Below are 12,893 nucleotides of genomic sequence, written 5' to 3'. Positions count from 1 at the left end.
TGACTGTGAACAACTTCCTCAACATATCTGTGCCTCAGTCTCTCCACCTGAAAACTAGAATAACAGAGCCCTTTATAACAGTTTCTGTAAGAGTTAAATCAGTTATTTCATGAAAAAGTCCTTAAAACGGTTCCTGGCACAAGTTAAGAGTTCAGTAAGTAGGAGCCGCTACTACTGCTGTTAACTGTTATTTTGTTGCTGATGTCGGTACTCTGAAGAAAGGAAGGGCGGGTTCCCACCAACACCTGCTCTGCTCTCTGGTTTCCCCAGGTTAGACGCTCCAGGATTCTGGGGTCTCCCCAGGAGTGGTGCATCCCCCACAGCCCACTTTTGACTCAGTTCACATCTGGGCCCTACTCCAGTGGTGCAGGGAAGCTCACACCCAACGCCTTCCCCCACACAGCCCGAGCCCCAGCCTCACCCAAGTTGTGTTTCATCTCGGACAGCTCTTGCTGGTGCAGCCACTGAAGCTTCTCGATCTCGATCCTCAGCCTGCGAATCTGTAAGGAGGAAGAGTGAGGCTTCAAAAGCACATCTGGGTGCCCGTCACCAACAGGCTCAGGAGCTCCAGCTCTCACCCCTCTGAGGGTTAACGTCACGCAGTGAATCGAGGAGCAGGCAGCCTGGACCTGTGCCCATCCTCCCACAGCCACAGGCCAGAGAGGCGGGTGTCAGTGCATTCACCCAAATTCACGAGAAAGTCTGTTTCAAGAAAACCGAATACAAGCAGTCCATCTTTCCCAAGAAATACTGGCTTCAGAAAAGCCACTTAAAGTGAAAACAAGGACCAGATTCTCATAATAAATAAAACATAAAAGGTTTGATTAGGACTTTGGTCTAAAGAAGTCAAACTAAAACAAATAGATAGTTTTATCTCACCTCTTACCTAACATTTTAGGTGAGGTCCACAGTCATTCACCTGAAATTCCAAAGTCTAATATCTCTAAAAACCAAAGGGAATTTTTTGGGGGAGGGGTAAGTTTGGGGCTAAATTCATTTGGAAGGGGAAAAATTAAACTCAATCTGAACTGATATGAAGCTATTACAGTGTTTAATTATTATAGTGATTCTCAAAGAGCTCTCCCCTCTCCCTCCATGACATTGCAGTGTCTGGAGACATTTGAGGTTGTCACAACAGGTGGATGCTATTGGCATCTAGTGGGTAGAGGCCAGGGATGCTGCTAAACATCCTACAACGTGCAGAAAACCCCAACAACAAAGAATTATCTGGCACAAATGTCAGTAGTGCTGAGGTTGAGAAATCCTGATTTATCCCACATGGTCTGAACAATTCTGTTTCGCTGCAGAAATGTTGTATCTAATTGCATATTATCTCTTTAAAACCTGAAAAATTCTGGCACACATCTGGACCCAAGGTTTCAAGCGAGACATTATAGATCTGTACTTTCAATCACATGCCAATTCTTAAAATGAACAAAACAGAATGAAGTATGGTAGTGGGGGCGGGAGTGGGGGGTGTTGTTTCTAAAGCAATATTTTCCATTCTTGTTTGACATCCCCAGCATCATCGTAAATAGGGTCAGAGTAACAAAAATATCCAAGGGGATCCACTGATTTCTCTCGGGGCCTCTCTCAAACCTTTATATTCACACTGTTCTCTGTTGAAAGCCATCAGGACGCCTTCCTGAAGATGTTCTGTCTGAGTGCCAGCCTACCCCTGGCTCATCAGTCAATGGCTTTGGCATGGAGTTCCCAGTTCTCCAACATCCCTTTAATGACCTCAAGAAATCCCACCACCTGTCACCTCACCAGTGACCCATCTGCATCTGGCTTGAAGCAAACTGGCCTAAGAGGGAAGTTCCGGGAGGTCTATTTTTATAAATGGTCGCTTCATTAGTGGACATTTTAATGTTTTAACCACTCTGTTCGCTAGGCAATCACCTAATTGTGGAGGCTCAGCGCACAAATTCATGGACAGCAAGGATCACTTGTATACAAACATCCCAACTTATGGAGAAGATCAAGGAGACAACTTTATATAAAGCCAAAATAACTGGTTTCCCGTTTCACCACTGGGTTAACTCAGGCTCTGGCTTTGGCTGTTTTATTAGACGTGAACTGATTACACAAAGCAGGGTTGTCTCCGCAGCGCCAGCCTTCTGGCCAAATGAAGAAACACCCTCGGCAATGACCACACTCAACAGAGCAAGCTGCTTGCTGGATTTCCAGAGGAGCTTCTTCACGGCCCCAGCTTGCAGCAGCCATAAAACACCCTTAGCAAATAAGGAATTACTGTGTCATCTCTGACCTCGGCTATTGTGCTTCCAGTAGTGTTTTTAGAAAGGTCGTTGTATATTTCTGTCATCGTTCCTTTTATTGCATCCATCATCTGAAAGATAAAAACAGAAACAATTCAGTGATCACTTCCCTGAGGCTTTTCTAGATGACATATATCTAAAATCTATCTGGATAAAGCAGTGGCTCTCAATTGGAGGCGATTTTGTCCCTCATGGGACATTTGACATTTTTGGTTGTCAAGACTGGTGGGGGAGGGGGTGGGGTGGAGAGTGCTACTGGCCTCTAATAGGGGGAAGCCAGAGATATGCTAAGTATCCTACAGTGTCCAGAACAGCCCCCACGATAAAGAATTATCCAACCCAAAATGTCACTAGCACCAAGGTTGAGAAACCCTGGTGTACACCAGGGTAAGGAATTCACCCACCAATTCCCTGTCTCATATTGTGGAGGTAGTTCACAACCATAAAGCTAGTTTCCATAGCCACAGACAAACTGGGGAGACCAAATGTGGCCCCCGGATATGTTTAATTTGGCCAACACAGTGAGTTCGAGGGAGAGATTGTTTTGTTGCTATTGTTTTTAAATGCACTCCCCTTAAAAAAAATGTTTTATTGCGATATCATTCATATACCATACAATCCACCCATTTACAGTGTACAATTCTATGGCTTTTAGTATATTCAGAGTTGTACCTCCATCACCACAATCAATTTCAGAACCTTTTCATTACCCCAAAAAGAAACTCCATGCCCCCTTAACCTCCTAAGATCCCCATCGCCCCCTGGGGCCCTGACAACCACTATTCCGCTTTCTAATCCTATGGATTTGCTTAATCTAGATATTTCATATACATGGAATCATCCATGGTCCTTTGTGACTGCCTTGTGGACTTAGCACAAAGTTTTCAAGATTCATCTGTGTTGCAGGGTGTATCAGTAATTCACTCCTTTTCATGGACGAATAATAGAGTCCATCATGTGGAGAGAGCTGGTTTGTCATTTTAATGCCTTTGGTGAGGGCACTACCTTTCTAGTTTGTTTCCTATCTTCCTTTTCTTTAATTATCTGATCCCTGAGGGCATCAGCAAGTTTGTGACATCAGCTCAGGTCCACGCAGCAGGCACCCTATATCTGCTGACCGAATAGTTATTTGCAGGATGAATTTCTCTTCTACCTCCCACTTGCCGGCTGACCCCTCCTGCATCACAGGAGAAAGAGGAGGGGACAGGAGCCTAAGCCAGGTCTCAGGCCAGGCCTGGCTGCTGCCCCGTCTCCCTGTGTTTCACAGCCTGCTCCACTTCAGTAAGAAGGCAGGACAAACAGCACCCTCGTATCTGCCCGAGTTGTTCCTACCATTACCTCTTACCATCCACGCTCTCTCTGAGCCTCGGTTTCCCCATGTAGAACACAAGGATAATAAGAGTGCCCCCTGGAGGGTGTGCACAAGGATTAAACGAGAAAGCCACACGAAGACGGTGGTTCAGCACCTGCCGCAGAGTAGGTGTTCATGAAGAAATACTTGCTCATCTTGTCTTTACAGAAAAATAAATTCACATGAGCATGTAATTGCAAAACTGCTGCCAACTCCCAAAATAGTAATCCCAAATTCACCCCAAATGAGAGGAAAATGAATAAAATATCTGTTGAGATTTCCGCTTCCAGCCTGCTGCAGCGGCCACACCGGGATGCTGCCAGCAAAACCACGTGCTTTATGCAGCTTTACGAGTTGGTCATTCTGTATGCGCCTCCTTACCCCACTGCACCAACCACGTCAGTTTAAAATATTAAAACAGAATTGCTTTACAAGAAAACTTTAGAAAGTGGATGAAATTCAATACATCACTAATGCAATGGTTACATTCCATTTTTAAGAAATCATGAATTTGTGGACGGACTTTCACTCTTACTTCCAAATATAGCAAAGAACTCAACATTAATAAAGAGGGCCCATCTGCCAAAACACACAAATCTGGGTCTTCAACTCCGGGTCACCTCAGAGACAGGAAAGTTCATCAGCTCCAAAAATATGTCACTGTGTTCATTTTCCTAACTGCAAAGAAAATGTCTATCAGAAAGTTCGTTCCTCAATTTTGTTGAGTAAAGGAGGAGGCAGAAGGTAATGGAATAAAAATGGCTGCAGAAGCTGAGAAAACTAGTTCGGCACAAACCACTAGCCAGATGTACTCTGCAAGCCTCAGTTTTCCCATCTGTAAATAGACAGCTTGGACCAAATCAATGGAAGGTGTGACACAAGGGTCAACTGCAAACAGAACAAGAGACCATTTGGGCAATACCAGACATCTTCTTAAATCAGTAACGAAAAAACTCCCCCCCCCTTCAATTCTCTTGGAATCCTACGGATCATGTTAGGAAGAAAGTCTCAGTTTGGTGCCAGTATGTCGTTAACACTTTCATGACAATCTCTCTTTTTAACGAAAGGAAAATGGACGTAGGCTTCAAGCCTTGACAAGGAACAGTATCTGGTGAGGATAAACTTAATTTTACTTAAGCTCTTTAATTTAATTTAATTTAAATAAAATTTAATTTAATTTAAATAAAAATATTAAATCAATAGTAGTTCAAGTCGTCAACAGGTAAGACAAAAGTCTTGAGGACAACAGATAACTGACACTTGAATCCTTCCTGTTCTGAAACTGAGGGACTTGATAACAATTCATGCATTTCATTCAAGAAGGGGACAGATATACTAAATAAGAGACCAAGTTGTCCCCAAGACTAGTTCTGATGATCTCTTTAGACACACTGAATCTTAATGAAGTGGGGCTACTTAAAAAAAAGCCACGTCTTAGCAGTTAAGTGAGCGAGCTCCACTACTGACGGCCCGGGTTCGGATTCCGGGCGTGCACCGACGCACCGCTGCTCCAGCCATGCTGAGGCCGTGTCCCACATACAGCAACTAGAGGGATGTGCAACTATGACATACAACTATCTACTGGGGCTTTGAGGATAAAAAGGAGGATTGGCAATAGATGTTAGCTCAAAGCCGGTCTTCCTCAGCAAAAAGAGGAGGATTAGCATGGATGTTAGCTCAGGGCTGATCTTCCTGACAAAAAAAAAAATAGCCACGTGTGGGGCCGGCCTGGTGGCGTAGCAGTTAAGTGCGCGTGCTCCACTTCGGCGGCCCTGGGTTCACAGGTTCAGGTCCCAGGCGCGCACCAACGCACGGTCTGTCAAGCCATGCTGTGGAGGCGTCCCATATAAAGTAGAGGAAGGTGGGCACAGATGTTAGCCCAGGATCAATCTTCCTTGGCAAAAAGAGGAGGATTGGCAACAGGTGTTAGCTCAGGGCTAATCTTCCTCACAAAAAAAAAAAAAAAAAACCCATGTACAAGAACAATCAGCTTGTGGACACTGGACATCTGTGGTCAGCAGGCTTGGTGTAAATTCAGAAACCAGCTCAAAGCCAGGTAAAGAGCACTCTTTAGATCCTGGCTGCTGCCATTCAAATCCCAGCTCAGCCATTCACTGATGGTGTGACCCTAGATAAGTTGTGTAACCTCGCTGGGCCTCAGTTTTCTCATCTATAAAACGGGGGTGGATAACAGTACTACACCTCATCAATTTGTCATGAAGACTGAGTAAGTAATGTACACAAAGCGCTTGGAGCCGTGTGTGGCCCCAAGTAAACGCCATGCAAACATCAGCTAATGCCACTTCATCCTAGCTAGTGCGACAGACGGATTTGAAGATGGCTCCCAAAGATCCCAGCGCTCTGGTACTTGTGCCCTTGTGTAATCTGCCCTCCTTCGAGTGTGGGCGGGCCTAGCGACCTGCTTTTAACCAACAGAATGTGGCAAAGGTAATGGGATGCCACTTCTGCAATTACGCTATGCAACACTGTGACTTCCGTCTTGCTAGCAGGCTTTCTCTAACACGCTTAAAGGAAGCAAGCTGCCATGCTGAGAAGGCCCACCTGGCAAGGAACTGAGGGCACCCTCCAGCCAACAGCCAGCTAGGAACTGAGGCCTCAGCCCAAAAGCCCTCGAGGAAGTGAATCCTGCTCACAATCACTTAAGTGAAGTGGATCCTTTCCCAATCGCACCTTCAGATGAAACCTCAACCCTAGCAGGCACCTCAACTATAGCCTGCCAGAGGGCCCAGAGCAGAGGACCCAGCGGAGCCGTGCCCAGACTCCACGCCCACGGAAACCGTGAGCCAAGAAATGTGTGTTGTTTTCAACTGCTACGTTTTGCAGCAATCGGTTATGCAGCCACAGGTAACTAATACTCTTAGATAAAAGGAATAAAAAAATGACCGACAAAAACTCATTGGTAAAAAATTATATATACGGTCTCTCACCATCCAGAACTAAAAAAGATTCTACCTTTAACACAACATAATAAAGCAACTCTTTATCATGAAATTTCAAGAATCCTAGAAACGACTGTTCTCACCTACTGTCATTCATTCTGTCTAGAAACTTGAATAGTTTACTCATTATTATTATTGCCTACTTGGTAATTTACTAAATACTCTTAGTAGATTATTACTCATTAGCTACTATCAATAGTTACTGATAGTAATAAGCCCAATGACAAGAAGTTAGGCAACAATACGCATTCATTCGACAACTATGAATCAAGCACCTACTATGTGCAGACATGGTTCTAGGCCCTGGCAGTGAGCAAAACAGACAGAATCCTGCCCTCATGGAGCTGACAATCTGGTGGTTGTTATGACTGCCAAGTGCTCTATTGATATGCACCTGCACAGCTCTCCAGGGCACTTGTACGACAGTGAGGAGAGCTGCAGGTTTTATCCACCGGATTCAACAATGAGCATAAAAGCACTCAGTAAGTTAAGAGATAAAAGGCAAGAGCTGGTGCTGAGAGAGAGCCCACAAGTGAACCCACATCAGGGAATCCTGCCCCCCAGGCCACTCACGAGGAGTGTGGCCCAGGGTGGGGGGATGAGTCAGCGGGGGAACCCACTACTCCCCAGTCCATTCTGGCTCCTAGAAACATCTAGGTGCAGACGTTGTACCTTACAAGTCTCACGTTTATGCCTCTGTCACATTGGTTCCCCATGGCTTCTAAATGCAAACCAACCCCTTGGTCTGTGGTTAACTGAAAGAACAGAAACTTGTTTCAATGCTTAGGGAAAATCTGTCCTTAATGAGTGACTTGAATCTGAAGGGTAATTTTGATTCTATGTCATTATCCTGCTATGTGCTGATTTTAGAATCTAAGCCCTCAGCGGGCTGGCCCAATGGCTTAGCAGTTAACTGCGCGTGCTCCGCTGCTGGCGGCCCGAGTTCGGATCCCGGGCGCACACCGATGCACCGCTTCTCCGGCCATGCTGAGGCCGCGTCCCACATACAGCAACTAGAAGGATGTGCAGCTATGACATACAACTATCTACTGGGGCCTTGGGGAGAAAAAGGGAAAAAAAGGAGGAGGATTGGCAATAGATGTTAGCTCTGGGCCAGTCTTTCTCAGCAAAAAGAGGAGGATTAGCACGGATGGTAGCTCAGGGCTGATCTTCCTCACAAAAAATAAAAAAAAGAAGAAGAAGAATCTAAGCCCTCTAGATTCAGTCCATTCTATATTTCTCTGGTTAGATCCAACTTTAGACCCAAATGGAAGAGTCTGGTCTTGGAGATCCTCAGTAAAACAAGGTTTTCCCTCCTAGATTCCCCACTAAAACTGCGAGGTCATGACCCCGTGGTTCCCGTCAGGAAGCTGGTCCTCTGACATCCTGCCAGGGGCCTGCTGGTACTCACTTTGCTAGTGTACTTGGCAATGTCCGCGGCGACGTCAGCGGAGGCGGTAGCAATGGGCAGGTCTGCGCTGACTGAAGAGGCGAGGGTGCTCGTGGACCCGGAGCTGGTGACCAGGGGCGACGACTGAGTGCTGGTCACCAGGGTGATGGTGGAGGTGGACGGGCTCTGCGTGATCTCCTTCTGCTGGACAGCTAGGAAAGCAAAGGGTCCTGGTCACCCCACTGCCGTGGGAAGGGCCCATCCCAGCACAGAGCTGTGGTGTGGGAGTGGAGCCCTTGATATGTGCCCTGTGAGCTTTTCTACTTTCAAGTGACAAAAATTCTACCCTGGACCAAACTCTAGCCAGGCTCCTCTGAGCCCTTTCTCAAATAGGCCTCAACCTTGGCCTATAAAGACTGGGGCAAATACTAACACAGCTTTGAACAGCTCAAGGCCGCATCTCTAGGATGACCCCAGGCCCTCTTACAGTGCCTGCCTGAGAAAATTCAAGGCTGCCAACTGAATTGACTATTTGTTCCAACCAATACCTGAGGATAGGGCCCCGTCTCCCAGGCTCTGTGGGAGGGTAGGAACCCAACTTCAATGCCAGTCAGCAAACAGGTTTCAGATGGAGCAATCCCCCTTCCCGCTTTTTATAATTTTTCACACCCTGACTCTTACTGAGTCCCCACTCGCCCGCCTCCCTTCTCCCTCATTCTCCCTTTGAAACACCCAGTCACCTTTGTACAAATCGCAGTTGACTTCAATTCACACTGGACTGTTTTCCCTATTGCAATAGTATATTACTGATTAAAATCTGTCCTTACGCCTTTAACTAGTGTCCAGCTTTGTTTATCTTTGACACAGGACAATCTACAAATTGAGAACCATCCTGTCAATGAGCTGCTTCTTGCCAGCACCTATATTCCCCTGGGGACGGCTCATAATGCTCATGGGCCATGAAGACAGCAGACGGGAACTGGTCATCTCAATCTCAAATGTCCTAGCTTCAGTTCTACCCACCAACTTTGTACACAGCAGGATCCATCGGCTCTACTCCGACTTTGCCTGTCCAATCTTTCAGTCTCCACCTGCCTCAACCTTTGAAGGGTTTCATTGTGGGACAATTCAAGATTCGGCTACTCTCAACTTCCCATCCTGCTACTCTTAAGAGTTCTACTCACTAGGGTGCACTCACTATGCGAGAGCTTCAACCAAGGAGCCTGACCTTCAAGGATCTAGTTGCAGGTTTCCCTGTAGGACTAGATCTACATCAGGGCTCACAAAAGCTGGGCACACGGGTACCCATCAGATGGCACCTTCTTTGGCCTTACATCAGCTCCAGGTGGAGCGTGCTGCATGGCTGGTGGGAGTTTTGATTCCACAACTTCAGCAACTGGTACTTGATGCTGGCTCTTCTTTTGTGTGTGGCTGATCCCTAGTTATCAAGGTAGCCTTTGCTTCCTACTGCTCCCACTGCACTCTCCAAAATAATGCCAAGGGCTTCATGCATGTGCACAAGGAAACTTATCCAAAGGTATTCATTGCAGCACTGCTTACAAAAGGAAAAAACTGGAAAATCCTAAATGCCCATCAGTAGGGGAATACTTTAAATAAACTATGGAATACTATGCAGCAGTCCAAAAGAATAAGGTAGATCTCTATGTAGTGACATGGACAGACCTCCAAAACATGCTGATGGGTGAAAAAAAGCAAGAATGGTACCATTTTTATGTTTTAAAAAAGGAAAAAGGAAAAAAAAAAAAGTAATATTTTTATGAAGTCATATATATATATATATATATATATAAAAAAATATATATGCATACATGCATAAAAAAGAGTTTTACAGTTAAGAGTGGCCACTAAGAAAGGGTGGAAAATGAAATGGAAGGTCAATCAACACAAGAAATTTTTGTGTAAATATTTTACCCCTTTCTAAGGAGAATCTATGCACGTATTGTTTTTTATAAAATAAAAAAATAAATAAAAGTAAAAATCCAAGTTGCAAAACAAGTTTTAAAAATTATGCCAAGTGGAATGTGTAAGGCCTTCAGGATACAATGGCCAGGAAACAAAGGAGAACTCAAAAAATAAAACAACAATGGTTTTTCTCCTGTCCATGTGGCAAAAAGGGACCGGGCGCCACGGAGAGCAGAAGGGGAGGCTTGGTACCTTTCACAGCCTGTCTGGTCTGATATCTCGTCCCCTGGGAAGACTGAGGCTGCTGTTGCTGGTTTTGCTGCTGCTGCTGCTGCTGCTGGCGCTGCATCTTCTGCATGTGCCACTTTTGGGAGGACGTTTGAAACTTACTTGATGAGTTCCACACGACCCGCTGCACGGCCGGGGCAGTCTCCTTCGGTAAAAGCGGCCTCTGCTTTTTCACCGGGCTTCCTGTGGCGGCGGCGGCCGGGGCCGTGACCGTGGACGTGGTGCTGGTGGTAGCCGTGACACCAGCCGTGGGAGTTTGGGTGGAAGAGCGGGTGAGGACCGGCGTTTCAGGGGGAGACTGGCTGCCTGCCGTGGTGGACGGTGGAGCTTTACCTACAACTAAAGCCAATGCGTGAACAAAAAAACAGAAAAAAGTAGATTTGATTCAGGTTCGCCAGCAGGGTCTCTCTGCCAGCAAATTCTGGGGGAAACAACCCAAGGCCAGGAATGCTGAACAAATTCAGCACATCAAGGATGCCCCGACCAAGGAAGCACATTCTCATCTTACACACTTCGACCGCTTCTGCAGCATCTTCTATCTCACACAGTATCAGCCGCCTTTAGTGAGCATTTGCTCACATCTGAGACACATGTCAAGGCCTCTGGGGGAAATAGGGCAAACGAGACCCAGTCCCTGCCCTCAAGCCAAACCCCCAACTGGTGGACGGGGCAGTGGATGACAAGGATCACTGCAAGGGTCTTGTTTTACCAAGTGAGAATTGGGTAAGTACTTCGAGAAAGACCCAGCCACGGTCAATCCAGAGATTAAGAGAAACGCTTTGGCTGGGGAACTTACAGAGCATGTACCCCAGGGAACCAGGTGGCTTCCCAAGGGCCAAAGCCCTGGGTAACATAAGTAACCCAGAAAGAAAAGTACCCCTTTAATCTCTTCCGATTCTGTCCAGCACCAAGTCTCAGCGTGGTGCTGATAGTCTCGACACCTACCGCTAAAGGGAATTTCACCCCAAGGCCAGAACCTTCCCCGACACAATGGTATTTATCTAGAATTCAGGAAGCTTGCTTTTGTTTTGACTGTATTTATTCCTGCCACCATCTTTTAGGTACAGCACACAATACTGGCTTACCTAATGCGTGGTGATCCAATTTAAGTCTAAAATTAGTTGTTTTTTTTTAGAGTGAGTCGCTTCAAATAAAAATACGAAGTCAATAATTATACAAGCAGGACATAGGAACGGCAAAAATAATCAATGTGAATGACTAAAGTTTGAAAAAAGCTGCCATAAGGAGAACGTTCTCTGGGAGGATCTGGGCTATGGGGGTGGGGGTGGGATTTCAACAGGCAGAAGTGAGAATCTGGAGGGGAACAGCATTAGCCAAGACGTGTTTAGGAACAGGGAGCATTCTGGTAAGTGAGGGTAGGCAGTAAGGGGTGGCCAGAGGCAGGTTAGAGCCAGAAGCACTGAGCAGCACGGAAGGGGGCGACCACGTGAGTGCTTGGGGTCAGTCATCACTGCAGAGGTCCCAGCCACTAGTGAGGTGAGCCTGCCCCCCAAAAAGGATGCCCCGGGATCACACACAAAACACGGGTGCAAGTCAGCACCCTGATCTTAGACAATGTGCCTTGACATCAAACTCCTTTTAATAAGGATTACACCTGTCTATTTAGATTCCTATCACCCAGAAAAGATGCGAGCTTGATTATTCTAGGGAGGATTTTCAGTAAGCTGTGGGTTCGGGGAAGCCAGGGAGAGTGAGGGGAAAGATAAGCTGACTTTTCTGGCTTGGAGGCTCTCTTGGTGGTCATCACATCTGGCTGGCCCTCTGCTCCTCTGGAGAGGAAAGTTCAGCCAAGTGTGTGGGCAAGAACACGAGGTGGGGCTGGAAGGGGAGCTCCTCCTGCAGTGCGGAGCCCCGCCCTTCCTCAGGATGACCTGCCGGATACTGGATATGACCCTGCCCCTTCCAGGCGCAGAGGCGGCTCTGAACTGGGCCCTTCTAAGAGTCCTGCACCAGGCGCAGTCCCCCTGGCAGAGTTTCTAACCTGCAGAAGCACCCTCAATGCCTCCCTTTTCTGCCATGTGATCAAAAAATGTATTGTTACTGTTCATTACCTAGCCTAGTCCCTCCCTCCTCCGGCAAAGAGCGCTCACAAAAAGGTCCTTTTCTCTCGCATGATTTTCAAAAGCCAACAGCCAGCTTTGCAGATGGGTTACGGTTCTGCAGTAGTCACAGCTGGCTCTCTTTTCCAAATAAAAACCTGGAGTGTGCAATCTGAAAAGATTCCAGGCTCGAATGCTGTTTGGGGGTTATCATTTAGACACTAAAACAGTTTAATTTCTAGGGGATTCTGATGGTTTACAGAGAAAAAAAAAAGAGGCAATGGAAAATTCCATTTGTCCTAGAAATTCGAAGTATCTAATCAATCACCTATAGCCCCAAAAGGGTGAATCCCTTAAAGTCCAGCACTCCAGAAGGTGCCCCATCACACTAACCTCCTTATTCCAGTCTGGTCACCGTCTTGTACCTACAGGGAGGACTTTCTAAGAGAAGGATAGAAATGACTGACGTTACAGGGTAAGCACAGCAAAGGTCTCTAAGTGAGCTTTATTTGGCCTGTGTTCTGAGATTACCAGCTATAAAAGCTGTCTTGCTATCTGAAGATTCATATTCTACGCATAAGCTGCATCCCTAGCTGAAGGTAAGCTGGAGGTCACCACAGCACACTCTAAAATGCCCTTCAC

General features: G+C 46.4%; 1 protein-coding gene across 22 annotated transcripts in view; it reads right to left on the bottom strand.

The window, feature by feature from the left end:
• The window catches only part of ZMYND8 (zinc finger MYND-type containing 8), a 127,956-nt gene that overhangs the window by 14,702 nt on the left and 100,361 nt on the right, over nucleotides 1-12,893 (bottom strand). For 12 of the 22 annotated variants that reach the window (XM_058562541.1, XM_058562547.1, XM_058562546.1 and 9 more), the window contains 4 exons: nucleotides 10,294-10,530; nucleotides 8,002-8,192; nucleotides 2,270-2,350; nucleotides 422-500 (listed from right to left, as the gene is read on the bottom strand). In XM_058562541.1, coding sequence (XP_058418524.1) covers nucleotides 422-500; nucleotides 2,270-2,350; nucleotides 8,002-8,192; nucleotides 10,294-10,530 — 588 coding nt within the window. Of the gene's footprint in view, nucleotides 1-421; nucleotides 501-2,269; nucleotides 2,351-8,001; nucleotides 8,193-10,155; nucleotides 10,531-12,893 lie in introns of all 22 variants that reach the window. The other 10 variants (XM_058562535.1, XM_058562537.1, XM_058562543.1 and 7 more) reach the window with 1 other exon arrangement.

This window comes from Diceros bicornis, chromosome 19 (genome assembly GCF_020826845.1).
Source record: "Diceros bicornis minor isolate mBicDic1 chromosome 19, mDicBic1.mat.cur, whole genome shotgun sequence".
NCBI classification, from domain to species: Eukaryota; Metazoa; Chordata; class Mammalia; order Perissodactyla; family Rhinocerotidae; genus Diceros; species Diceros bicornis.
Note: the sequence above shows the minus strand (reverse complement) of the source record. Positions and strands in the feature narration are given on the sequence as shown.